Source organism: Myotis brandtii, unplaced genomic scaffold (genome assembly GCF_000412655.1).
Source record: "Myotis brandtii unplaced genomic scaffold, ASM41265v1 scaffold114, whole genome shotgun sequence".
Lineage (NCBI taxonomy): Eukaryota > Metazoa > Chordata > Mammalia > Chiroptera > Vespertilionidae > Myotis > Myotis brandtii.
Window position 1 is genome coordinate 915,347 of NW_005353927.1, and position 27,688 is coordinate 943,034.

General features: G+C 55.4%; 1 protein-coding gene across 3 annotated transcripts; it reads left to right on the forward strand.

Annotated features, from left to right (window-relative positions):
• On the forward strand, positions 1 to 27,688 carry DHX34 (DEAH (Asp-Glu-Ala-His) box polypeptide 34). Of its 3 annotated transcripts, none has more exons than XM_014548110.1 (19): positions 1 to 233; positions 395 to 584; positions 2,259 to 3,241; positions 6,001 to 6,312; positions 9,121 to 9,375; positions 11,716 to 11,818; positions 13,196 to 13,413; positions 14,981 to 15,155; positions 17,124 to 17,317; positions 17,936 to 18,037; positions 18,711 to 18,950; positions 19,077 to 19,250; positions 19,561 to 19,678; positions 20,812 to 20,918; positions 24,213 to 24,461; positions 24,546 to 24,590; positions 26,427 to 26,603; positions 26,798 to 26,936; positions 27,401 to 27,688. In XM_014548110.1, the coding sequence occupies exons 3-19, from the start codon at positions 2,537 to 2,539 to the stop codon at positions 27,532 to 27,534; spliced, it is 3,447 nt and encodes a 1,148-aa protein (XP_014403596.1). In that variant the 5' UTR covers positions 1 to 233; positions 395 to 584; positions 2,259 to 2,536; the 3' UTR covers positions 27,535 to 27,688. The 3 variants fall into 3 exon arrangements, with proteins under 3 accessions (XP_014403596.1, XP_005857903.1, XP_005857904.1); XM_005857841.2 differs by having other exon boundaries at positions 395 to 565; XM_005857842.2 differs by having other exon boundaries at positions 395 to 565; positions 26,798 to 26,929; positions 27,400 to 27,688.

Consider the following 27,688-nt stretch of genomic DNA (forward strand, 5'->3'; position numbering starts at 1 on the left):
TTGAAAAAGAGGCCTGAAGGGAGCCAGAATCCCTGGATTTGGGTTTCTCATCCGCCACTTACTGCTCATTCTCTCTGCGGTTCAGTGAAATAGTGATCATTGCAACTGGGATCGAGTTTTCTGTGCTCTGTTCCATGGTGGCCCCTGCGAGGCTGGAGGCAGAGGAGGTGAAAGCATCGCTAAATACCATTATGAAGGCGCGTTGTGGTCTTTGGAGCGTGATTTTTTCCCAGGTTAATGCCCTCGGTTGTTCTCCCTGTTTTCTGTACGTTAGTCATTTTTTGGGGAAAAAGCACTGGACTTGAATGCTGGTTACGATTTAGCTTCTCTGGCCCGGGCTCGGGGCTATAACACGTTGCTGTGGCTTGAGAAGGGTACTGTGCCCGTTTTGCAGACGCAGAAAACACCCGTGAGAAGTTGATTTGCCGAGGATCACACACCTTGTACACGGTGAAGCTGAGATTCAAACCCGGATCCGCCTGACTCCAAAGCCTTTGTTGTCAACGGCTCCGAACCCTTTTATGGTCATAAACCCCTTTGAGAATGAGTGACGGCTTTCCCTCCAGTAAGTCGCACACACAAGGGTATGTTCTTTATTAGTTAGGGCTTTTGTGCCAAGTCCGAAACCCAACTGTAAGCAAAAAGTTTCTTTTTTTAAAACACCTTTATTGTAAGTATTACATGTGCCCCCCTTCCTCACCCCGCCCCCCTTGACCTGTTCTAGCCCAGCCCCACCGCCTTGAAGACTTCCTCGCGTCGCTCCAAAGTGAGGGTTGGAGGAAACAGCCTCAAGCACTAAATGATGGTGCCAGGCTTCTCCCCAGCTCCTTTCACTTCTCTCCTGTGGTAGCTGCATTGTATGCCTGTGGGTGCCTCATTGCGCCCCCATGCAGGCTCTTCTAGGATAAATATCTAGGAAAGACGTATGTTCAAGAGCGATTACAAACTTCCCTGTTTATATCATCCTTGCCAAGCCACAGTAGATAAAATGGCCAGCTTTTCACCCTGGCCAGTGTGGCTATATAGCTAAAGCGTCAGCCTGCACATGGAAGTGTCCTGAGTCTGATTCCTGGTCAAGGGCACGCACCTGGGTTGCAGGTTCGATCCTGGCCCCAGTTGGAGCACGAGCAGGAAGCAACCGATCGATATGTTTTTCTCACATCAATGTTTCTCCCCCTCCCTCCCTCCCTTCCACTCTAAAAAATCAGTGGAAAAAATATCCTCCAGTGAGGATTAACAAAACAAAACAAAAAAAGAGATCTTTTCTTTCCTAGTAACGGAGCATAAATTCCAGAGAAAGGCTCTGATTGGCCCTCCTGGGGTCATGTATCCACCTCTCAAACCTATCACTGGTTAAAGGGGTGGAGGGTATCGTGATTGGCCAGGCCTTTGTCAGTTGCCCAACCCATATGAGTTCTCTGACTTAAAGGCCATGGGAACCATGTGGAACCCAGGAAGGGCAGCTCTCCAAAGGCAGGTGTGTACTGTTAATCAGAAAAAGAAGGAAGGGATGTGCCAGGCAAGCAAAAACTATATATATAAAAGCCTAAGCGTCGGTTACAATCAAACGAGTGGAACCACCAGTCGCTATGATGTGCACTGACCACCAGGGGGCAGACGCTCAACGCAGGAGCTGCTGCCTGGTGGTCAGTGCGCTCCCACAGGGGGAGCGTCACTCGGCCAGAAGCCGGGCTCAAGGCTGGCGAGCACAGCTGCAGTGGCAGGAGCCTCTCCCGACGGCTGCAGTGCTACCAGCGGCTGTGCCAGGTGATGAGCGCAAGCAGTGTGGCGCCCGGCCCCAGCTCAGGCTCCTCCCTGGCTGCCTGCCTGGCACACTGCTACCTCCCCCGACACGAGACATCCCAGATTGTCAGAGGGTGCAGGCCAGGCTGAGGACACCCCCCTCCCTCCCTGCACCAGGCCTCTCATACAGATATAAAACAACAGTTGCAAAATTGTGCACTTAATTCAAAGGGCTCCCGGGTGTCAAGCTCAGTAGACCAAAGGTTAGGGACCCTTGCCTTCGTCTTCATTGTACCACACCTCTCACGGCTTTATCCCAACCCCTGGATGGTGTTAAACCACTGGATTGTCAGAGTTTGGTGACACGACTTTGTCTCTTGCATGTGACCATGTGGGGCTCAGGGTGGTCTTACTCATTACCGTCCCTTTTGCTAAGCCAGTGCTTGCATCCAGCAGGCCTTCAGTAAACGTTTCTAAAAATGAACATCTTCTGTTCTCTTCCCCCAAACTTTCAGGGCCTAAAACCCAGGATGAACTTGTGTCCATCCCAGAGATCGCTGCAGAGTCCTGAGGTGCCCTGTGCGTCACCAGCTTGACCCCCTTCGGCCACTCACTCTGCCATCGCCTGCAGTGGGCCTGGACCGTCCCCGAGGAGGAAAATTAGCTCTTTGAAGAGAAAGTGGTTCCTTACTGCAGGCACTGGCTTCTGCAGGAGTCGGGGATGGAGGAGGATGTCTGGTCCAGGTGATCAGAACTGAGCCAGTTTTGTGACGGCTTTGTGGTTAGGTCCAGCATGCCTCCTCCCAGAACAAGGGAGGACAGGGACCACCGGGACCGGCACCGGGCTCCCCGTGAGGAGGAGGCTCCAGAGAAATGGGACTGGAACTGTCCAGAGACCCGGCATCTGTTCGAGGATGCCTTCTTCCGCGACGAGGACTACATCCGCCAGGGCTCCGAGGAGTGCCAGAAGTTCTGGACCTTCTTTGAACGCTTACAGAGGTTCCAGCATCTCAAGGCCACCAGGAAGGAGGACAGGGACCCCGGGCATCCCAAGCACAGCATCCCAGCGCTGGCCGACCTACCTGGTGCTTACGACCCGCGCTACCGCATCAACCTCTCGGTCCTTGGCCCTGACATGCGGGGCTCTCGGAGGCTGGGCAGGCACCTGCCCCTGGAGAGGGTGTCCGAGTTCCGCCAAGCCCTGTTGCACTACCTGGACTTTGTCCAGAAGCAGGCGTTTGGGAGGCTGGCCAAACTGCAGCGGGAGCGGGCGGCGCTGCCCATCGCCCAGTACGGGCACCGCATCCTGAAGACGCTGAAGGAGCATCAGGTGGTGGTGGTGGCCGGTGACACAGGCTGTGGCAAGTCCACGCAGGTGCCCCAGTACCTGCTGGCCGCTGGCTTCAGTCACGTGGCCTGCACCCAGCCCCGGAGAATCGCCTGCATCTCGCTGGCCAAGCGCGTCGGCTTTGAGAGCCTCAGTCAGTATGGCTCACAGGTGAGTGGGTGCTAACGGGATCCCACTTTCTCCCATGTGACATCGGGGAATATGGGCCGTGTCGATGAAGGTTACAAAAGCTCTTACCCTTTGACCTAGCAGTGGTTCTTCTAGAAATTTGTCTGCAGATTGGCCTGGATATGGTCCAGTTGATAAAGGTGCTAACATTACCCGGTACAGGCAGACCTTGTTTTATTGCGCTTCACTTTGTGCTTCACAGATGTTGCTTTTTGTTGTTGTTTAATCCTCACATGATATTTTTTCCATTGATTTTCAAAGAGAGTGGAAGAGAGAAGGGGGTGGGGGGAGAGAAACATTGATGAGAGAAAGACACATGGACTAGTTGCCTCCCGTACTTGCCCCGACCAGGAGGTGGGGAGGGAACCTGCAACCGAGCTACGTGCCCTTGACTGGGAATCGAGCCCGAGACCCTTCGGTGCTTGGGCCAACACTCTAACCACTGAGCAACACAGGCCAGGGTAGATGTGACATTTTTGACAAATTGAAGGCAAGTCCCTCCACCAGCAAAAAGATTACAGCGGCAATGTCTCTGAGGTACGCCTCTATAGCACTTTAACAGTAAAAAAATTAGAAATGTCCTAAAGATTCAATCTTTTTTATAAGTAGCCATAAAAAAACAGTGAGGACACTTCCTTACTAATGATTTCCAGGGTTCTAATCCTGGCCCTACCACTTAAAAATGGTTGTTGTTGACGTTAGAATATACTCAATCCAGTAGAATGCGTGTATCATGTGAATTTTCACAAGTTGAATATATTTGTGTGACTAGCACCCAGATTTTTAAAAATCAAACCTGCACCCCAGAAACCCTCTTGTTTCCCCCTCTTGTTACTACTACCTTGAGGCGCCCAAGGTCCTCACTGTTCTTAGTGATAAATGATCATCTTAGTGCGAGGTCATCACACCTGAGTTGATAGACGGTCACAGATTATCTGCCTCATTGCCTTTTTTAGGGAATAACAAAGTCTGTTCTCTTTGGGTCCTGGCCTGTGTTGCTCAGTATTAGTTCGGTAAGGTTCATCCTTGGTTTTGCACGTCGGTGTGTGCCGCGCAGTCAGCACTGTACCGTCTCCCCTTGTGAAGGCTTCATGTGTATTTGTTCCTTCAGCTGTCGAGGGGAATTTGGAGGGTGTCCAGTTTTAGGCTCTTGTGAATGGTGCTGCTTTAAGCATTTTATAACATCCCTTTTGGTCACTCTTGGTGACTATTTTGGGGGTATATATCTAGGAGTGGGGCATTTTCAGCTTTCGCGGGATACTGCCAAACCGTTTTGTAACGCTGTCGTACCAGTTTACACTCCTACCAGCAGTACATTCCACGTCGTCACCAGCACTTGCTCCAGTAACCTTTTCATTTTAGCTTTTCTGGTGGCTGTGTAAGTGGTATCACATTTTATTTTTATTTAAAAAAATTTTTAAAGCATTTTTATTGATTTCAGAGAGAAGGGAGAGGGAGAGAGAGATAAGAACATCAATGATGAGGTAGAATCATTGATCGGCTGCCTTCTGCATACCCCACACTGGGGATCGAGCCCACAACCCAGGCATGTGCCTTTGACCAGAATTGAACTGGGACCCTTCAGTCCGCAGGCCGACACTCTATCCACTGAGCCAAACTGGCGAGGCCTGGTATCACATTTTAATTTGCATTTCCCTGATGACCAAGGACATGAGCACCTTTTCGTGTATTTATTGGCCATTTGGAGAGCCTGTTTTGTGAAGTGTCTGTTCAAGCCTTTCTCCCATTTGTCTTCTGTGTTGCCTGTCTTTTTGTTCTTGATTGCTAGGCCTTTATCAGTTCTGGATAAGAGTCCGAGGTAGGATTTATGTGTTGCAAATCTTGTCTCCTACTTTGTGAGCTGCCTTTTATTTTCTGAATGATGTCCTTTGGTGACGGTGTCTTTTCATTTAAATATAATCGAGTCTGTCATTTCCTTTTGGGGCTGGCACTCTCTGGGCTCTGTTTAAGAGCTTTTTGCCTACTTTAAGGACATGAAGATATTCTGTTTTTTTTCTAATAACTTTTACATTTAGAAATATAATTCACCTGAAACCGATGTGTGTGTGTGTGTGTGTGTGTGTGTGTGTGTGTGTGTGTAGGGGTGTGACGTGAGGTGCCCTTTAGGCTGTGTTGCCTTGGGTGAGTGACCTCAGTTTCCCCATCTGTGAAGTGAGGATAAGAAGAATTCTTACACCCTGTGGTGGTCGTGAGAATGGAATGAGTCGATAGACATAAAGCATTTATAGTAGTTGGTGGCACATAGTAAGGACTTGAAGAAAGGCTGATTATCGGTATTATACTAATTAGTGTCATAGCCCGGGGTCTTAGATGTTTCAGTGCATTAGCACATGTAATTCTCACAGGAGGGGGTGGGAGGAGAAGGGGGTCCTACTATTTGGTGACAGGAGAAGATTTGACTTTGGAGGTGGGCACACGGTGCAATACACAGATAACATAGAAACCCACACCTGAAACCTCTATGTTCATGTTGACCAGTGTCACCCCAATCAATTGAATTAAAAAAAAATTCTCACAGGAGAACACATAAGTGTCTGAGGGATGGAACTGCTTGCCCAAAGTCAACGACCCCAAGTGGCAGAGGTGGGATTCAAACCCGAGTCTGTTGGACTCCAGAGTCCGATGCGAGGGCACTGGCTCAGATTTCACTTAGGGCGGGGTGAGGGGCCGGTGCCCAGGCCCAGGGTCCCCTCCCGACCACCCTCCTCCACCCCTCCCAGGTTGGCTACCAGATCCGCTTTGAGAGCACGCGTTCGGCGGCGACCAAGATTGTGTTCCTGACCGTGGGGCTGCTCCTGAGGCAAATCCAGCGGGAGCCCAGCCTGCCCCAGTACCAGGTCCTGATCGTGGATGAAGTCCATGAGCGCCACCTCCACAACGACTTCCTCCTGGGCGTCCTCCGGCGCCTGCTGCCCAAGCGGCCTGACCTCAAGGTCATCCTCATGTCGGCCACCATCAACATCTCGCTCTTCTCCAGCTACTTCGGCAGCGCCCCTGTGGTGCAGGTGCCCGGCAGGCTCTTTCCCATCACGGTCAGTGCTCCCCTCCCCCGACACCCTCCTCCCTCCCACCCGGTCTCTGGCCCAACCTGGACATGTCCCTTCTCTGTCTGCTGCTCTGCTTCCCTTCCCTTCAGTTAAGGATATTGTCTCTCTCTCTCTCTCTCTCTCTCTCTCTCTCTCTCTCTCTCTCTCTTTCTCTATCTCTGTCTCTTTTAAAGCTGCCATATCTGAGCATTTTCATGTGCTGGGAAGAGTGCTAGGTGCTTATTAGAGGAGACCCAAAAATATAAAGGCTCAAATGACATAGAAGTTGATTTTTTTTTAAAATATATTTTATTGATTTTTTACAGAGAGGAAGGGAGAGAGATAGAGAGTTAGAAACATCGATAATGAGAGAAACATCGACCAGCTGCCTCCTGCACATCTCCCACTGGGGATGTGCCCGCAACCCAGGTACATGCCCTTGACCGGAATCGAACCTGGGACCCTTGAGTCCGCAGGCCGACGCTCTATCCACTGAGCCAAACCGGTTTCGGCGAAGTTGATTTTTCTGATATAACAGTCTGGCTGGTCCAGGCTGATGGGCAGCTCAGTTCCATGTGGTCATCCAGGGACCCAGGCTCTTTCTTTCTCGTTGCTCTGCCATCTCATAGGGCGGGTTTCTCAGACCCAGTATTGACCTTTTGTGCTGGATAATTATTAGCTGTGGGCGCTGCCCTGTGTGTTGTGGCATCATTAGCAGTATTGTTGGCTTCTATCCAATAGATGCCAATGGCATCCTCTTCTCCCAGGTGTGATACCCAAATGTATTTCCAGATGTTACCAACTATCCCCTGGGGGTTGAGCACCACACCTGGTAAGAGTCCTAGGGAGTGTCCGGGTCTGTCTGGTCAGAGTTGTGGGAAGAGGAAAGGAGTGAAAGTCCAGGGAAAATCCAGTGTGTTTGAAAGTTGGACGTGACCTTGTAGTTACTTCCATTCTAATCTCTGAACTATACCTAGCTGCAAGGGAGGCTGGCAGATGCCATCTCTCTCTCTTTCTCTCTTGTGTTCCAGGAAAGACAAGAGCAGACTTTCTGGGAACCACCATGGGTCTCCTACACCAATCTCATCCCATTCTCACAGCAATCCCGGGGGTGGGCCTGACTCCACCACATTTCACTCACCATCCACCTGAGGTGTAACTATTGTTGAAGAAGCTGAAACCAAGAGGCAAACCTTTTTTTCAAGTTCTCTTATAATAATTGCTGTACTCAAGCTAGCCAGAGATTCTTTTATTTCTTAAAATATATTTTTATCAATATATTTTTATTTCAGAGAGGAAGGAAGAGGGAGAGAGAGATAGAAACATCAATGATAAGAGAGAGTCATTGATCGGTTGCCTCCTGCACGCCCCCTACTGGGGATAGAGCCTGCGGGCATGTGCCTTTGACTGGAATCGAACCTGGGACCCTTCAGTTCGCAGGCCGATGCTCTATCCACTGAGCCAAACCAGCTAGGGCCAGAGATTCTTTTTAGCATCCCAGCTCTTTAGTCCTGAACTCTCAGTCAGCAACTTCTATCTTGAACTTTCCCTGTTTCTCAGCCTATTTGCTATGGCTTGCATACAGTTTTCGTCCATAATATTAATGATGATAATCACAGCTAACATTTATTGAGTATATACTACAGGCTCAACAGTTAACACACAAGAACTCATGTGAGTCCCTTGCCACAACCTCGCTAGTCCTGTGCCAGGAGTTACTACCATGAAGGTGAAAGTGAAGCTGAGAGGTGTGAGGTCACTGGTTCCCGGGACGACTCAGAGTGGCAGAGCCAGGACTGAATCCTGCTCATGGACAGGCAGGCCTGTGCCAGAAAGCTTCTGTTTGCTCTTCCAGATCTCCCTTCCCCTTCCCACCTTCCTGTCTTCCCTGGGAGGTGGACCTCTCCGCTCTGGCTTCCTCCTGGCTAGTGGGGAAAGCAGAGGCAGCTCCCTCCCTCAAGGTCTCTGGTAGGCTGTTTCCTCCCGGAAGTCACAGCTCCTTTCAAGATGGCTCCCTCCGCACGGCTCTGTCCTTCCTGTGTTTTTTGTTGTTGTTGTTAATCCTCACCCGAGGATATTTTTCCCATTGATTTTTAGAGAGAGTGGAAGAGAGAGAGGGAGGGAGGAAGGGAAGAAAGAAGGGAGGGAGATGGCGAGAGAGAAATATCGATGTGAGAGATGGATTGGTTGCCTCCTGCAGGCACCCAGACTGGGGCGGGAGATTGAACCTGCAACCCAGGGACTTGCCCTTGACCAGAAACTGAACCTGAGACTTAGAGGCATGGGCGGGTGCTCTAACCACTGAGCAACACCAGCCAGGGCTGTCCTTCATGGTTTTGACCAGCCACTCCTTCCTTTGTGCCTTTGGCCTAAGAATTGGTAACAGCTCTGAAGTTCTTTGCACCAGGAAACTGCCCTGCCCCTGTGGCTTCTGCTTCTAAATGCCCATCAGTCTGTCTTCTAGGCAGCCAGAAAAAAAGAGTGAGGGTCCCTTCTGAGAAGGGATTTCTAGGGTTTTCATCCTGGCTGCACCCCTTAAAATTTGTTGTTGAAGTTATACTCCAAACGCAAAAAGAACGTACATATCATGTATATAGTTCAATTAATTTTCACCAACTAAATACCTGTATGCAGCCAGCACCCAGATTAAGAAGCATCAAACCTTGTCAGCACCCAGAGGCCTTCCAGTTACCTTCATACTTTGTGCTTTGCTGCATCCTCCTCAGGTTGCCCTGTGTGAGTGTGGTCTCCCCGCCCCTTGCTCTGAGCTGGGGTTGACAGAGGGCGCTCATGCCTGGGGCTGTCTCCGCGCAGGTTGTGTACCAGCCGATTGAGGCCGAGCCGTCAGTGTCCAAGTCGGAGAAGCTGGACCCGCGGCCCTTCCTGAGGGTGCTGGAGGCCATCGACAACAAGTACCCACCCGAGGAGCGGGGCGACCTCCTGGTCTTCCTCAGCGGCATGGCGGAGATCAGCGCTGTGCTGGAGGCCGCCCAGACCTACGCCAGCCACACCCAGCGCTGGGTGGTGCTGCCTCTGCACAGCGCCCTCTCTGTGGCCGACCAGGACAAGGTATCCCGGCAGCCAGCAGGGTGGGGTCTGGCTGTGTGTGCCGGGGAGGAGCGGGGTGACGGCACCAGGAGGGCTGCGGGATGCAGGGCTGCTCCCATTATCTGGGGCGGTACCAGGGTGCCAGGGTGAGACTCCTGGTAAAGTGGGAGGCATTGGGGCTTAGCTGTGGGGGCCTAGGAGGGTTTGGAGTAGGAGACAGGCAGGCAGTCCAGGCAGGGGCACCAGCTTGAGCAAATGTATGGATGTGGGAATCTGTGAGTTGGGTGTGAGGAAAGGTGAAGAGACCACCAGGCTGGAAAGGAAGGGTGCGGGGAGAGAGCACTTTGGGCCACTGTATTAGTTATAAATCTCCCCCAAACTTAGCAGCTTGGAACGATAAACATTCATTATCTCACATAGTTTCTGTAGATCAGGGGTTGGGAAGTGGCTTAGCTGGGGGGTTTCTGGTTCCAGATCTTTCATGAGGTTGTAGGTGGCTGGGGCTACACTCACTCGAAGGCTTGACTGGGGCTAGCGGTCCTCACTCACATGGCTGGCTGTTGGCTGGGGGCCTCTCTAGGGGGCTGCTTCGGTGTCCCTGCAACATGGTGGCTGGTTCTCCCCAGGAGAACTAAACAGAAGCCACAAGGTCTCCTATGACCTGGCCTTGGCAGTCACCGGCCGTCGTTTGGGCAGTGTCCTGTTAGTTAAGTTGTGTGTGTTCACGGGGAAGGTGAGACTCCCTGGGCCATCCTGGAGGCTGACTGCATAACTCATCGGCCCAGTCATTGCTTATTGATTGAAGACACGACCCCTGTGCATCTCCTTGGTGCCTCCCCTGGTGCTGAGGGGGCTCTTTGAGACACAGTGGGGGCCAAGATATGGCCCTTCCCCTTACGTGGCTGTTGGTCTGCTGGGGGAGATGGACAAGTAATTGACAGTTTTACAAATGGTAGAGGAACCTCCTGAACTCTGAGAGCAGAGTCTTGGTGGATTCAGGAAAGGCTTCCTGGAGGAAGGGGCTTTCAGAACTGACCTGAGAAAGCCGCAGCCTAAGAAGGGGGCTGGGAGAAGAGTCCAGCCGACGTGTGTGGAGCATCTGCTGCGAGAGGCAGGAGTTCTGGGCTCTGTTCGCTTGTCTCATTTAGTCCTCACCGCAGCCCTGCCTGCCGGTCCTGTTGTTATTCCACTTAACAGATTATAGAATCAGAGGTACAGGTACCTGTGCAGTCACATAAGAGGCAGAGCCAGGCTGTGCATTTGGTAATTTGGCACCAGAGCCCATGCTCTTTTTTTTTAAAATATATTTTTTATTGATTTTTCACAGAGAGGAAGGGAGAGGGATAGAGAGTTAGAAACATCGATGAGAGAGAAACATCGATCAGCTGCCTCCTGCACACCCCCCACTGGGGATGTGCCCGCAACCAAGGTACATGCCCTTGACCAGAATCGAACCTGGGACCTTTCAGTCTGCAGGCCGACGCTCTATCCACTGAGCCAAACCGGTCAGGGCGAGCCCATGCTCTTAACGAGAGGTCGGCAAACTTGTAAAGGGCCAGGGAGTCCATATTTGTGGGTTCTCAGTCATAGCGAATCTGTTACAGCGGGAAGAGCAGCTGTAGACGGGCCAGGCGAGGCTGGGCCATTAAACTTGATCCACAGACACAGGTAGCAGGCTGGTTTGGTCTCCAGGCCATAGTCGCTGACCCCCTGCTGTAAGCCACTATGCTTGACTGTCTCTGGGGTCCTAGAGAAGGGCTTGTGCAAAGGGCCTGGGGTGCGAAAAAGACGGGCAGCTGGGAAGCTCCAGGGCTGGGGTCCAGACTATGAAGGGAAAGTCAGGGGAGGTGGGACTGGAGAGCTACGCAGGGTTCCACCACCAGGGTCCTTGAGGACCCAGCGTGGTGCCTGGGTTTTGTCCCAAGAGCACTGGGGAGCCATGGGAGCGTTCTAAGCAAGGTGGGGCCAGTGCCACTTTGTGCTTCAGCAGATCCCTCTGCCGCGTGTGGAGGATGGGCTGGAGGGAATCAGTCTGGAGGCCAGAGACCAAGGAGGAAGCTGGAGCAGCATCTGGTGGGGAAGGAGGGGCCTGGACCAGGGCAGGGCCGTGGGTGCTGGGGGATGGGAATGTTTAAGATGTCCAGGTGTGTGTGGAACAGGGAGGGAGGGGAGGGCACAGGACAGCCCAGGCACCTGGTCCAGAATGCTGAGCCATCTCGGAGGTGGAGACTTGAGGAGGACAGGCTTTGGTGGGAGGCACCGAGGCCAGGTTAGACACCCCGGCGATGTCCAGGAGGCCCCTGGACACACGGGGTCACTAAGGGCCGAGTTAGCCCCTGATCACCTACTTACCACCCCCAGGTATTTGACGTGGCCCCCCCTGGAGTCCGGAAATGCATCCTCTCCACCAACATCGCTGAGACCTCAGTCACCATCGACGGGATCCGCTTTGTAGTCGATTCCGGTAAGGGCTGCCCCAGCGACCCAGGGGCGGAAGGGGAGTGAGTGTGGGAGGTGGAGATGTGCCGGTGTAGCGAGACCGAGACCGCCAACCAGAGCTTGAGGGCTGTGGAGCAGTGGCAACATCTAAATCTTTCTCAGACATTCCAACTTGCTCCTGCCGCAGGGCCTGGCACTGACTATCGTCTCTGCTGAGAGCTGTCTTTCTCCAAATACCCACAGGGCTCACTCCATCCCATGCCAGGGCCCGCGTCACTGTCTCCCCTAGAGGCCCGGCTTGTCCACTTCGTCTGCGTGACCTCCCCCTTCTCCCGCGGCCTTGCTTTCCTTGTGGGGCTTTATTTTCTTCCTGGTGTGGGCATCACATTTCACATCTGTTGATCTGCTTCTTGTCCGCCTTCCCAGGTGGACTTCTCTGGAAAGCCAGCAGCGCATAGCGGCTCGGGGACCCTGCTGGCTGTGTGCCCAGGGTCGGGTCCCTGACACGGTGTGTTCTTTGTGAAATGGCTGTAATGACAGTGCCTCCCTCAGGCTGTAAGGATTAAATGAGTGGATACACTTGGTACCTGGCACAGAGGGAACCCTCAGTAAATGATAGCCGTTACCTTACAGTGTTAAATCTGGGAGGCCAGCGATAAAACATTCCATAGGTTTATGTACCATTAAGATTCTTAAATGCTGTTCATTAAACATAGACATGCCAGTGGTTTTAAAATGCATCAGAGACAGCGCAATAGGAACAAAGGTCGGCCTTGGAATTGATGAGATATGGTGCGTGTTCAGCGCCTTGAGACCAGGGACTTCATTTGTTCACAGCTGTGTCCCTGCTGCCAGGTACAGTGCCCACCACATGGCAGCTTCTTCACAGCATTTGTCAGATGTCCGAGCCTCTGAGTAAACAAAGGCTTGAAAAAATAGATGAAAAGATGTGTGGCCCTAGCCGGTTTGGCTCACTGAATAGAGCGTCGGCCTGGGGACTGAGGAGTCCCAGGTTCGATTCCAGTCAAGGGCATGTACCTTGGTTGCAGGCACATCCCCAGTAGGGGGTGTGCAGGAGGCAGCTGATCGATGTTTCTCTCTCATCGATGTTTCTAACTCTCTATCCCTCTCCCTCTCTGTAAAAGATCAATAAAATATTTTTTTTTTAAAAAAAAGAAAGAATAAAAAAGAAAAGAAAAGATGTGTGAATGAGGAAATGCAAGATTACATTAACCAAATGTCAGGGCTGGGCCCAGAATGAGCTGTGAGTCAGTGTTCATGGAACAGGAGTAAGTGAGGGCGTGTGAATGAAGGGCTGGGGAGAGGACCAGGTGTATGCAGGCCCCATGTGGCTGCTGCACACAGATGCCCATCCCTCCCTGCGCCCCCCCCAACCCCCAAGGGAAGGTGAAGGAGATGAGCTACGACCCCCAGGCCAAACTGCAGCGGCTGCAGGAGTTCTGGATCAGCCAGGCCAGTGCCGAGCAGCGGAAGGGCCGGGCGGGCCGCACAGGCCCCGGCGTCTGCTTCCGCCTCTACGCTGAATCCGACTACGATGCCTTCGCCCCCTACGCTGTGCCGGAGATTCGGAGGGTCGCCCTGGACGCGCTGGTCCTGCAGGTGAGGCAGGGCAGGGCGGGGACGGGATCCTGAGTACTGTGCCAGCCAGGAACCGGGCGGCATTTAGACAGGACCAATCCCAGTGTTCAGGGCCAAGGAGAGCTGGGCTGGCCAGGCCGCTGAGGGGCACTGGTTCCTTTCAAATGTCAGATCCCGTGTTGAGGAGGGAGTTGTTCCCCAAAGCCATGGAGTCATGGGAGGAACCTCGTGACTCACTCAGGGTTTTTTCAGCTGAAACAGAAAACCCATCAAGAACTGGCTTTTCGCCCTAGTCAGTTCGGGTCAGTGGATAAAGCATCAGCCCACAGACTGAAGAGTCCCAGGTTCGATTCCAGTCAAGGGCACGTACCTGGGTTGCAGGCTCAATCCCCAGCCCTGGTCAGGGTGTGTGCTGGAGGCAACCAAACAATGGGTCTCTCTCACATCGATGTTTCTCTCTCCTCCTCCTCTTCCTCCCTTCCACTCTATCTAAAAATCAATGGTTTCCTTGGGTGAGGATTATCAACAACAAAACATTAACAACAAAGAAGTGGCTTTTACCTGGGCCAGTGTGGCTCAGTGGTTGAGCGTTGGCCCATGAACCAGGAGGTCAAGGTTCAATTCCTGGTCAGGGCACATGCCCAGGTTGTGGACTCAATCCCCAGTGGGGGGTGTGCAGGAGGCGACTAATCGATGTTTCTATTTCTCTATCCCTCTCCCTTCCTCTCTCTAAAATCAATCTATCTATATATATACCCCGCCCCCTACCCAGAGCTTTTAATTTAAAGATCTTTTAATGGGTACTGGGTGATCCCCCAGGCAACATCAGGGTTTGGTGAACAGAGAGGAAGGTGGGACAGCTGGTTCCTGGGTGGACAGGCAGATATCAGGAGGCCTCCAGATCAGGGCCAGGTGAGCTGGTCACCTCCCTGGAAGACGGGGTGAGCCCCCGGGCTCTCTGAGCTTCCCTCTGGCTCTCTCATAGTCACACGCCTCTCCATGCCAGGCCTAATGGTGTGTGTGTTCCCCACCACCCTCTGCCCCCTCTGGCCTCTGAGTTAATGGGGATTCTTTGGTTGAAAGTGAGAGAAACTCAAACTCTTGTAAGCAGGAAAGGGGATTTTATGGATATGTGTATCCATTGTCGGGGGAGGTCTAGTTAGGAACAATTAAGGATTTCTCCGTCTGTGGTGGGTCGGGTAATTTCCAGGCAATGGAAGAATAACCACAGCGTCTCTGAGCTTCTATCCTGGCCCCTCACAACCAGAGGATGCTGAATTTCCCTCTACCAGTTTACAAAGTCCCAGGGAAGGATTCTGATTGGCCCAGCTCGGGTCATGTGCTCATTCCTTAGTCAATTGCAATGACCAGGGGCTGAGAAACCTCAGTTACTTGCTCCCTGTCCAGGGTTTGGGGGAAGAGGTGCTGGCCAGACCGACAGACAGTGGCCCTTCTCTGCTGCCTCTGTACAGTGGGCCTTAACATTGGGGGCGTTAAAGTATCACAGATTTGTGATCCCTGAGCCCTCTGAGTGCTCCACAGTGGCTCACGTGTCCCCCATTCCTGGGGGCTTTGGTTCTCATTCTAGATGAAGAGCATGAGCGTGGGAGACCCCCGAACCTTCCCCTTCATCGAGCCCCCGCCACCAGCCAGCCTGGAAACGGCCATCCTCTACCTCCGGGACCAGGGGGCTCTGGACAGCTCAGAGGCCCTCACCCCTATCGGGTCCCTGCTGGCCCAGCTGCCTGTGGACGTCGTGATTGGTGAGGACCCCCCTTGGGGTGACCACGCAGGTCCCTGGGTGGATTGGGCCACTGCTCGCAAGCCTGCTCCCTCTCCAGGCCCTGTTCATGCGTTCGCAAGTCCCCGGTGCGGGCACTGTGCTGGGCACCAGGGATACAGCAGTAAACAAACAGGGCTTCGCTGCACAGCCGTCCCCAGCTGTGCCCTGGGCTGCCCTTTGCGTGGGTGATAAGGATTTCAAAACCTCTTCCTCTTACTCATTCTTGCGCCATCCCTGCCCCTCCCGGTGTTCATTCTGCCTGATTCTCCCGACTCAAGACATTCTGACTCCACCGACGGTCCCCAGCCCACAGAACAGTCCCAGCAGGGCGCCACCGCCGTGGCACCATTCCCCACGCACAGACACTCCACACAGCCTTCTGCCGTGTTAGCCCTTAAAGCCCCATCCCGGCAGGGCCCCGGCGCTCAGCCGCTGAGGCTGTGACATGGTTCTTTCTGTTTGCTCTAGAGCAGGGGTGGGGACCCTTTCTCTGCCAAGGGCCATTTGGACATTTATAACATCATTTGCGGGCCATACAAAAGTATCAACCTAAAATTAGCTGCTGTATTTGGTCAAACCTTGAATTAACTCACCCCTAATGCCTTGGCACAGCCAGACCACATGATTTCACGGGCCTCGTACAGCCCTCGGCCCTCGGGGCGGACCTTCCCACCCCTGCTCTAGAGGGAAACGGGGCTGGGAAGAAAAGGAACATTCCACATGCCATGAGCACTTCCTGTGTGCCAGTGAGAGCACTTCCTGTGTGCCAGTGACGGGCTTTGTGGGCCTCATGTCATTTCATTCTCACATAGAGAGGGTGGCGCCCCCGGGCACCCTGTTGTACAGATGAGGAAACTGAGGCCTGGTGGGGTGGGGCCTAGACCTGTGCCCAAGGGAAGGGGACAGGCCAGTGAGAGAGCCTGGGTTTGATTGGCATGTCATCTCCCATGGGACAGGAGTGAGTGACACTCGCTTCCCACGAGGAAACGAGGCTCAGAGAAAGCCTGTCCCTGGCCCCCATCACTGTCAGTGGGCAGAGCTGGGGGCACTCCACGGCCAGGCGGGCACGTGGGTTCCCAGGCCCCCGGGCAAGAGACAGATGACACAGTGCTGGGCTGTGGTGGCTCAGTCACGGGTCGGGCACTGCGAGCCCTGCAGGTGGAACAGCAGGTGGATGCGCTTCAGCCCCTCTCACAGGTGGGGAAACGGAGGCAAGAGGGATGGAGGGGCCTGCCCAGCTGATGGACGGAGCTGGGGGCCCCGGGACAGACTTGTTTTCCTGCCCGCCTTTATCTGAGGAGGCTAGATGTGTAACAGGAACTTTCTGGAAAGGCAGTCAGGGGACCGTGGGGCTGAGTCAGATGCGTGACGTACAGGCACTGACTGCAGGGCAGGCGGGAGCAGCCTGAGCATCGGAAACGCCACGGGGATGCTGTTCCTGCTGCTTTCTTCCTCCTCTCTGTCCTTCCCTGCCCCCCTCCACCCTCCCCCCCTACCTCCCGGCTCCTGCTTCCTCCCCGTCTCTCCCTTTATCCTCCTCTCCATCTTCCCCGCCTCTACCTTGAATGGAATAAAGATGGCAGGAGAGATTCACACCGTGATGGGTGCAGAAGTCCGCAGCGCCTGCTGTGTGCCAGGCAGACCAGGGACAGCTGGCGTGGCGGTCGAGTTCTGGGGAGGACAGTGCCGTGGCGGGTCAAAATGAAACGGAAGCCAGGCCCATGGGGAGAGGTGCTGGGGGGCCGGAGGAAAGAAAGAAGCAGTAGCCGGTCCCCACCACATGTCCGAGGAGGTGCTTGTCTCCAGCTACAGATGGGGAAACTGAGGCCTTGCCCAAGGTCATGTGACTGAGAGCACAGTGTGTCCATCTGGCTCCCGAGGCCCTTTGTGAGTCGGAGGGAGGGGGGGAGGGAGGATGGGGGAGGCTCAGCTCGCTGCCCGCCCCCAGGGAAGATGCTGATCCTGGGCTCCATGTTCCACCTGGCGGAGCCCGTGCTCACCATCGCGGCCGCCCTCAGCGTCCAGTCGCCCTTCACCCGCAGCGCCCAGAACAACCCGGAAGGTGCGGCAGCGCGGCGGCCCCTGGAGAGTGACCTGGGCGACCCCTTCACGCTCTTCAATGTCTTCAACACCTGGGTGCAGGTGAAGCCGGTGGGGACACCCCTGTCTGACTGTCAGGCACAGAGTCAGGGCCTCCCTGCGGCTGTGGCTCCTCCTCATGCCCCACCCCCAGCCCATGGAATCCACCATTCTGACCAGCACGTGCAGAGCTCAGGCCCCAGGGGAGCCTGGGCTTCTAAAGTGCCCATTAAAACCAGACTCCTAGGGTAGCACCTGTTTATCCCAAAACATGTTCCCTGAGCCCGCCCCCTGGGCCTGGCCCTGTGCTGGGACCCGGTGATGAGCAAAACCACCTGGCCCTGCCCTCCTGGGGCTCACAGTCTGGTGCAGGAGGTCAGACCTGTCCCTAGACAGTGACCACCCAGACTAGGCTGCAGTGGGGAGCAAAAGGGGCTGAGAGGCTGGAGTGGGTGTCTGACTCAGTGTGGTCTGGGAGGGCTTCCTGGAGGAAGGGGCAGTGGGGCTGAGTCCTGGAAAAGGGAGAAAGCAGGTGTCATGGAGGGCCGACAGGTCTCCACCTGCCTTGCATCTCCCAGTGGCTGCTGTTCAGGCCCATACTGGGGTGGTCTGGGTGGGAGGTCAGCTCCCTCCCCTCCCCCAGCTGGCCAGGCCCCAACACCTGGCATCTACCTCCACCAGGTGAAATCTGAACGGAGCAGAAACTCCCGTAAGTGGTGCCGCCGCCGGGGCATAGAGGAGCATCGGCTGTATGAGATGGCCAACCTGCGGCGCCAGTTCAAGGTGAGACCCAGGACCAGGGGTGGGGGCCAGCCCTACCCAGGCAGACAGGGAGGCCAGGGTGGTGGGGAGACAGAGTGAGGGCACCTGAGCGCACTCTGGAACGCAGCCTCTTTCCTTCTGTAACACAGAGGTCAGGGTCCCACCCTGCACCCTCCTCCCCCACCAGCTGACGACGGGGGGTGGAAATCCAGGAGGGCTCCTGGGGGTGGCGCACAGGGTCAGCGGTCATGTGATGCATCCTCATGGGTCCAGGGGTGCGGAGCTGGCCGTGCGCTTGCTCAGGCGGAGAGCTAGGAGCAAGCGCAGAGGCACCAGATCTGGGGCCAGACATCCCAGCGGCACATCCCAGCTCTGCCATTTGCTAGCAGTGTGACCCCGGGCAAGCTCCTGGGCCTCTCTGGGCCTCAGCCGGGGAAGTAACAGCCGCAGCAGCGACTGCTTTTTCATGGAGTGGTCATCTGCGCCTGCAGATGGTGGTTCTTACCCGGCACATTTCAGCCCCAGCAGCCTAGGGGAGGTATTGGGAGCATCCCCGGTTTCCATTTGAGGAAATTGTGGCTCAGAGGCTGACAATGCTTGCCGGCGAGTGACAGGCCCCACTCTTGAATGTGTCGGTCCAGAGCCTGCCCCCTCGGCCTGCCCTGTGTCCCTCACTGGGCCCATCTGTCCCCAGGAGCTGTTGGAGGACCACGGGCTGCTGGCCGGGGCCCAGGCCGCGAAGCCGGGGGACAGCTACAGCCGGCTGCAGCAGCGCCGCGAGCGCCGGGAGCTGTACCAGCTGAAGCGCCAGCACGAGGAGGGTGGGGGGCGCAGGCGCAAGGTCCTGCGGCTGCAGGAGGAGGAGGATGGCTGCTCCAGCGACGAGGACCGGGGCAAAGCCTCGCGGGCGGCCAGCGACCACGTGGACATCCAGGTGGGGCACCAGGGGGCCGTCCTGGGGGCCTGAGGGGACAGGGTGCGGCCCCAGCAGTCTACAGAACCTCTGGGTCCACGTGTCCCAGACAAGCCCCGTGGGATCCCCCTCCCGATGTTCCCACAGGATGTCAAGTTTAAGCTGCGGCACAACCTGGAGCAGCTGCAGGCGGCCGCCAGCTCGGCCCAGGCCCTGACCCGGGACCAGATGGCCCTGCTCAAGCTGGTGCTGGCCCGGGGCCTCTACCCGCAGCTCGCCATCCCGGACCCGTTCAACAGCGGCCGCAAGGACTCGGACCAGGTGGGCCTCACTCAGCACACCTTCCCGGCCCTGCCTGTGTGGGGCTACAGTCCGGTGGGGGCGGCACATTGTTCCCAGACAGCTGACCCAGAGAGGTGGCGCCAGGGCGGGGAGCCCGGGGCTGGAGGAGCACAGAGGGGCCCTGGCCAGGCTGGCAGGGGCCTGGCAGGCCTTCCTGAAGGGGGCTTCTGAGACGGGAGGGGGAACCTGGCCAAGAGGGTGGAGGAAGAGCGTTGCGGGCAGGGCAGCGGGAAGAGGGCAGAGCACGCCCGAGGGCCTCTGTCACCTGGCGCCTCCCTTTGGCCTCCAGATTTTCCACACCCAGGCCAAGCAGGGCACCGTGCTGCACCCCACGTGCGTCTTCGCCAGCAGCCCCGAGGTGCTGCACACGCAGGAGCCGGAGGCCAGGGGCGGTGAAGGGAGCCGAGGTACGTGAGCCCAGTGCGGAGAGAACCCCCTGCTCCTCCCCACACTTGGCCTTCGCTGGGGCTGCTGAGGTGGGACATACAGGCCGGGAGGTCCCAAGAGCCAGACCTGGCTGGGGGGCGTGGCGCGTTTACCTGCTTGGCGTGGGCGGACCTCAGCAGGGGGGTGCCCAGGGACTGAGTGTCTAGCCTGCCCCGAGATCTGACTTCGGGCTGTGAGCTCCTGGCTTGGGGCTGCCCTGGGGCTCTCCCCGCCCCTTTTCCTATTACATTATTTTTCATTTTTATTAACTTTTTTATTGATTTTAGAGACAGGAGAGAGAAACATGGATTTGTTGTTCCACTTATTTACGCAGTCATTGGCTGCCTCTCGTATGTGCCCTGGTCAGGGATTGAACCCACAATCTCGGTGTATCAGGACAACACTAACCCACTGAGCTACCCGGCCACGTTTCCCTTTTTTTTTTTAATTTTGAAAACTTCTATACTGTATCACCCAAGTGGACAAACCCTCGCTAGCTGTCAGCGTTTGCCACCCTTACTTCTGACCGTTTAGTTTTTCTTCCTTTTTGCTGGAGCATTTGAAACATTTCAGTCATCAGATCACTTAGGATAACGATGACTGTTTTAGCATCCCCACAATGCTGTTCTCGCTCCTAACAAAACTGACAATATTTCTCAGTGTCACCGAAAAGCCAAAGTCACATTCATTATGGCAAAGTATTTAAAACTAAGCCACAGGTGTTTTCTCGTTACACACCCGTGAGCATCTTCTTTATGTGGATGGTTAAATGGCTGGGGGACAGGGAGGCCTGGGGGGTGGACGCGTGTCGGGGTGAGTGGGACAGCGGTGGGCAGGGTGGGCCTGAGCTGTCCTCTTTTTTTTTTTTTTAAGTATATTTTATTGATTTTTTTACAGAGAGGAAGGGAGAGGGAGAGGGATAGAGAGTTAGAAACATCGATGAGAGAGAAACATCGATCAGCTGCCTCCTGCACACTCCCCACTGGGGATGTGCCCGCAACCAAGGTACATGCCCTTGACCGGAATCGAACCTGGGACCTTTCAGTCCACAGGCCGACGCTCTATCCACTGAGCCAAACCCATTAGGGCTGAGCTGTCCTCTTGATCCTTTCAGATGACAAGGACAAGATGAGCAGCAAGCACCAGCTCCTCACCTTCGTCTCCCTGCTGGAGACCAACAAGCCGTACCTGGTGAACTGTGTCCGCATCCCTGCTCTCCAGGTGGGTCCCGGTGTGGCGACTGCGTCACAGGGTTTGGGCCTGAGGAGTCGCCTTCCCCTGCTGGCTGCAGGCATCGGCCGCAGACTGTTGGGCGGCTGCTGTCCTCCATTTGTGCGCTCATGTAGCGGCGCCTGCTGTGTATCAGGAGCTATTGAAGGTGCTGGGGACAGCAGTGAACTAAGCAAGACCCGGGCCCTGCTCTCCTGGAGCTGATGTCCAGGGGGAGGGCGGGAAATAGCAATGAACAAAGGACAGCACTAAACGAGTGTTCCAGGAAATTAAAAGGAATCGGGCCAGGTTGGGAGGGGTGGGGTAAGGGTGAGGGTACGGGACAGGTTCCAGTAGAAAATAAGGTGATCTGGACGGGCCTCAGTGAGAAGGTACGATTGAGCAAAGACCTGAAGGGAGGGCGGCCATAGGGAGTCCTGGGAGAAGTGTCCAAGCAGCAAGCTGAAAGGTCCTGAGGCACACGCAAGCTTGGCTTGCACAGGGAACAGCTGGAGCAGTTAGTGAGGAGAAGAATTGCCAGAGGTGAGGTCAGAGAGAGAGGAGGTCAGGGAGGTGGGTGAGACTGGAGCCCCGCCCCCCTCCCCGCAAGGGTTCGGAGCAGAGCTGGGACAGAGTCTGACACGGTTGGAAGAGGGAGCCCAGCAAGGAGGCAGAAGGAGGGGACGGTGGCTGGATATGGGTGGATGTATTTGTGCCTGTAGCCAGAGAGTCCTTGTAGCTGCCATACCTCGCGGCTCACTGCGTGCCAGCTTGCGGTTCTAGGACTGGTGTGTTCTCACTATAGAGGTGAAGACGGGCTCTGGGGTGTCGGGGGGCTGCCACTTGCCTAAGCCATACAGTGAGCCAGGGCTGGTGTCCCATTACCAGGACCCCCTCGCTTCGCCCCCAGGGAATGTCCTGGGAAGAGAGAAACCCTTCAGGTCCCTGAACTCAGTAGATTTTGTGCTACTATGATTTATTTTGTTATTGTTAATCCTCACCTGAGGGTATTTTTTTCATTGCTTTTTCAGAGAGAGTGAAGGGGAGAAAGGGAGGGGGAGAGAGAGAAACATCAATGTGAGAGAGACTCATCAACTGGTTGCCTCCTACGTGCACCCAAACCAGGGGCGGGGAGTCAACCCACAACCCAGGTACTTGCCCTGGACTGAGAATTGAACCCGTGGCCCTTCAGTGTGTGGGCAATGCTCTAACCACTGAGCGACACCGGCCAGAGCATTACTGTGATTTGCACTGAGCTCTGAGCTGCTCAGTTGTGCTCATTCATTCATTAATTGAGCGCCTACCTTGCACCAGGCATTAATTACTTGTCTGGGTGCTGGGGGCGTGTTTGTGATCAGAAGCGATAAAGCTCCCTGTGTTCGTGGGGCTCACATGCAAGTGAGGGAGGCAGACGGTGAACAGAAACAGAAATAAAGGTCAAGGATGGGCCAGATGCTCGTGTCAGTGCTGGGGAGAGCGGAGCGGGGCCAGGGCAGAGCAATGGCCGTCAGCGGGCCCCGGGGGGAACAGAAGGATTTGCCGGTGGAGATGCTGCCTGGAGCCCCCCCTGCACAGGGGGTTCGTGGTGGAGGATTTTAGACACACACACGGGTAGACAGAATGGATGTTGAACCCTCCTGGCCATCTCCCAGCCCAAACATCCACTCCCCCCACACGTCCTAGAATTTTCTCCAGCATACTGTGATTCTCACACCGAAGAGTTGAAAGAAGAGTATGGGGAGCACTCATACCCTCGTTTCTCAGATTCTTCAATGGATGTTGGTCTTTTTGGTTAATCTTCACCTGAGGATATTTTTCCATTGATTTGTAGGGAGAGTGGAAGAGAGAGGGAAAGACAGAGAGAAACATCGATGTGAGAAAAGCACATCGGTTGGTTGCCTCCTGCACGAGCCCCGACCAGGGTCCGGGCCAGGGAGGAGCCTGCAACCCAGGTACATGCCCTTGACCAGAATCGAACCCAGGACCCTTCGGTCCACAGGCCGATGCTCTATCCCCGAGCCAAGCCGGCTGGGGCCAAAGGACATTGGTCTTTTGCTTGATGACACACCTGTCCTCACCCATTTCAGTAGGTGAGTTTTCAATTTCTTGCTGCATTTCAGAGTAAGTTGCTGACATCAGAGCCCTTCACCCTTGAGCACTTGAGCACTGGTGCTCTGATAAGGTCATCCCATTCATTAGCATCCCATTCATTAGCATCTACTATTTGTTTGTATATTTGAGGGCAAAATGTGTATAGAGCGTTAGGGACATCACTTGAGGAGGGTTGACATGCATGTAACCCCACCTGTGAAGATGTGGCCGTCCCCTCAGCTGTCTGCCCCACCTCGGGTAATGACTACCCTCCTTCTAGAACACTCTCTGCTTCACTCTGCTCTTTCTTCACCCGTCTCTCCCAGTGGCACGTCCACTCCATGGGGGCAGGCACTCGGTCTTCTTGTTCACAGTCGTATCTCTAGCACCTGGAAGAGTGCCTGGCACAGAGTAGGCGTGTAGTAAATGTTTGTTGGCAGGAGTGGATGGATGGATGGATGGATGGTAATTGGTTGGACAGGTGGATGGGTGGGGGAACTGATGGGTACATTGGATGGACAGGTAGATGGATGGACAGGTGGATAGAAGGACAGGGAGATGGATGGACAGTTGGATAGAAGGACAGGTAGATGGATGGACAGGTGGATAGAAGGACAGGGAGATGGATGGACAGTTGGATAGAAGGACAGGTAGATGGATGGACAGGTGGATAGAAGGACAGGGAGATGGATGGACAGTTGGATAGAAGGACAGGTAGATGGATGGACAGGTGGATAGAAGGACAGGGAGATGGATGGACAGTTGGATAGAAGGACAGGTAGATGGATGGACAGGTGGATAGAAGGACAGGGAGATGGATGGACAGTTGGATAGAAGGACAGGTAGATGGATGGACAGGTGGATAGAAGGACAGGGAGATGGATGGACAGTTGGATAGAAGGACAGGTAGATGGATGGACAGGTGGATAGAAGGACAGGGAGATGGATGGACAGTTGGATAGAAGGACAGGTAGATGGATGGACAGGTGGATAGAAGGACAGGGAGATGGATGGACAGTTGGATAGAAGGACAGGTAGATGGATGGACAGGTAGATGAATGGACAGGTAGATGGATGGATAGGTAGATAGATGGACAGGTGGATGGATGGACAGATACATGGATGGACAGGTGGATGGATGAATGAATGTCTGGGCCGGAACCCAGCGTGTGGGGCCCCTCACCCACTGCCTATTTTCTGCCCTGTCTCTTCCAGTCCCTCCTGCTGTTCAGTCGGTCCCTGGACACCAATGGTGACTGCTCCCGCCTGGTGGCTGATGGCTGGCTGGACCTCCAGCTTGCAGACAGTGAAAGTGCAGTCCGGCTCCTGGCGGCCTCCCTGCGGCTCCGTGCCCGCTGGGAAAGTGCCCTGGACCGGCAGCTGGCTCATCAGGCACGTCGGGGGCAGCCGGCAAAAGAAGAGGAAGAGGAGGAGGAGGAGGAGGCTCCGGTCAACCGCCAGGAGGTCCATCAGGCCCGTCGGGGGCAGCCGGCAAAAGAAGAGGAAGAGGAAGAGGAGGAGGAGGAGGCTCCGGTCAACCGCCAGGAGGTGGTGGCCCTGAGCAGAGAGCTGCTGCAGTTCACAGCAGCCAAGGTACCCACCGCCACCCTTGGCCAGGGGGTGCCCCGTCTACCACAGCTTCCAGGGCGGTGATGACAAGCCCAGGGTCACACCTGGTAAGGGCTGGAGCCAGGATCTGACCCCGGGCCTGGCTCCAGAGGCCGCACTGTTAGCCGTAGCCCTGATTCAGCACATGCTTATGAGTAGCTCCTGTGTGCGCAGTGCAGCTACCCTGGTTACAGGTAGGACTTTCGGGTGTGAGGGGGGCTGTGAGGTACCTACTCATGGAGAGCAGACAGACAGATTTGGAGAGCAGGTTCGACCCCAGTCCCCCTCTTAAGTGGGAGTCGAGAATTGATTCTGATTTTACTACATGTGGCAGGGGTAGGGGAGAAGGGTGTAATCCAGGATGCCTTCCTGGAGGAGTGGAGGGACCCAGTGAACCAGGGAAAGAGGAACAGGCTGACGTGCTGGGGGAAGGAGGGGCACGGCTGCCAGACTTAAAGGCCAGCTCTGCGGTCTGGACGTGGTCCCACGAGTGGAGGGAGCAGGGAGGGGCCTGGGACGTCAGGGCCTGTAGACAAGGCTCTGGTCAGGAGCGTCTGAAACCTGTTGTGATTGGCTTAGCAATGGGCCCCAGGACTGAAAGCCCAGGGGGGACTTCAGGCACAGCTGGACCCTGGTGCTCTGATAAGGTCTCCCAGAATCTCTGTTTTTTCTTTTCTTTTTTCAACTTTCCCAAAACTTTATTAAAGAAAAAGCAATGATGGCAAATCTCTAAAATATAGTCAGTTTTCTGGGATTCTGCCCTTGAAAATGTGATGTTTGATTTCTAAGCGCAGACCGGGACGTGAATGGTTCCCAAGTGTGCTAAGTGGGCGAGGGGCTGACATCCTCCTCCTAAAACGTCCATCTTCCGCCTGCCCGGCCCGGCCTCTGGATCAGCAGTAACCGCCCGAGCAGCTGCTGTGCTCATTGCTGTGCGTCCGAGGCTCTCTGGGCGCGTCCATGGGCCGCAGGCGCAGACGGGAGCAGCCCCATGAGGAGCGGCATCGCCTGTGCTTGTCTAGGCCAGTGGTCGGCAAACCGTTAGACTTGAATGTGGAGATAATGCTGAAAAGCACAGGACTCGGTGTCTGATAACCCAGAACCGACAATGCAGCTGCGAATGCAGAGCCGTCGGTCAGTTTGGATGTAACAATCCTGACGTTCGGCTGGTGTGATGGCTGTGGCTCACCTCCTCCAGTGCCGCGTCCTGGTGGTTACCTGGCCACGTTTAAGGCAACTCACATTTTGGTCCAGGAGCGCCTGACACAGGACGCGGCTGCTGTGTGAGTTGCCTTAAACGTGGCCAGGTAACCATCAGGACGCGGCACTGGAGGAGGTGAGCCACGGCCGTTACACCAGCCGAACGTCAGGATTGTTACATCCAAACTGACCGACGGCTCTGCATTCGCAGCTGCATTGTCAGTTCTGGGTTATCAGACACCGAGTCCTGTGCTTTTCAGTATTATCTCCACATTCAAGTCTAACGGCTAAACCGGGAAGCCAGTCAGTTGCTCCTTGTCTTAATCTTGACAGGAAGCTAACCCCTGGGAGATCCTTTTCAGAGAACTGGGGCCAGTCATGCTGTGGATGTGTCTTAAAGTCCCTCTGTCCTCAGTCTTCTAGTGTCTGACTTTCTGCTCTTCAAGCCAAACAAGAAAGTTCCTAAACTCTGTTCCGTCTTTGCAGTTGAAGGTGGAGGGATGGGGAAGTGGGGGTCCGGCAGCTTCCATGGAACACGGCCGGCTTCTGCTCCGGTCCCCCGGCTGCGGCTGCGGGAAGCGAGGCGCGGAGCGGCCCACTCTCTCCTGTCTCTCTCCGCAGGTCCCCTACACTCTCCGGCGGCTCACGGGGCTTGAAGCCCAGAACCTCTACGTGGGACCCCAGACCATCACCACTGCCCCCAGTCTCCCCGGCCTCTTTGGCAGCTCTACCCTGTCCCCCCACCCCACCAAAGGGGGCTACGCAGTCACTGACTTCCTCACCTACAACTGCCTCACGGTGAGCATGGGCCCCCCTTGGCCCCTCACCCTCCTGCCCCTGAACGTGGGATTTTAGGGAGCCCCCCAACCACATTTCACTCTAGTCCAGGGGTAGTTGCAGAATGGGGCCTGCCACCGGGGGGTTCTGAGAAGGGACCTAGACTGGCTGTTGGGGGGCGGGGGCAAAGCCCTGACACAGCGTGCCCCCTGCAGAGCGACACAGATCTGTACAGCGACTGTCTCCGCACCTTCTGGACCTGCCCCCACTGCGGCTTGCACATGCCTCTCACGCCCCTGGAGCGCATCGCCCACGAGAACACCTGCCCCGAGGCCCCGCCGGCCGGCCCCCCAGGTAAGGCCGTGGCCGTGGGGGGCGGGGCCTCTGTCCGTCCCAGGGTGGTTTCCTGTGTATCTGAGCCTTCTCTGGACACAGGACTGACATCCTCAGCCTTCTGGTTTTGGTCACAGAGACCCCGGAGCCCGGGTTGGGGAGGGCCTGGAGGGCTGCCACTTTCTCATTTCTTTCCGTCTGCCTCTGTCTCTCTGTGGCTGTGTCTCTTGTTCTTTTCTGTCCCACAGCTGTCGCTACTGCAGCTGCATCCACTCTGTTGTTAGCCAGGGATGCTGTAGCAGGCAGACCTGAGCTGCTGCTGAGTGCACGGACCACCCCAGGGCTCTCTCAGTCTGTGCACATGTATAAATCAAGGAGGGCTTCCTGGAGGAGACAGAACCAGATTCCCCTCGGGTGCCCAGGGTTTGGGTGGGTGAGAGCTTGCTGTGGAGCACCCCCTCAGCCTCCCTTCTCCTCTCTCTTAGGGGCTGAGGAAGCCGCCCCCGAGCCCCAGCAGAAGACATCTGCTCTGCAGAGGCCTTACCACTGCGAGGCCTGTCAGAAAGACTTTCTGTTCACGCCCACGGAGGTGCTGCGGCACCGCAGGCAGCATGTGTGAGCCCAGCCGGGCTGGGAGCCCAGGGCAGGGCCACGGACTCCACCCGAACCCCCATCCTGCACTCAGAACTACAGTCTGGACGCCCCCGCTCCCCCCCACACACACGGTGGGGAGGGGTATGAATAAAGTCTGACATTCTGAGCCGGACCTTTAA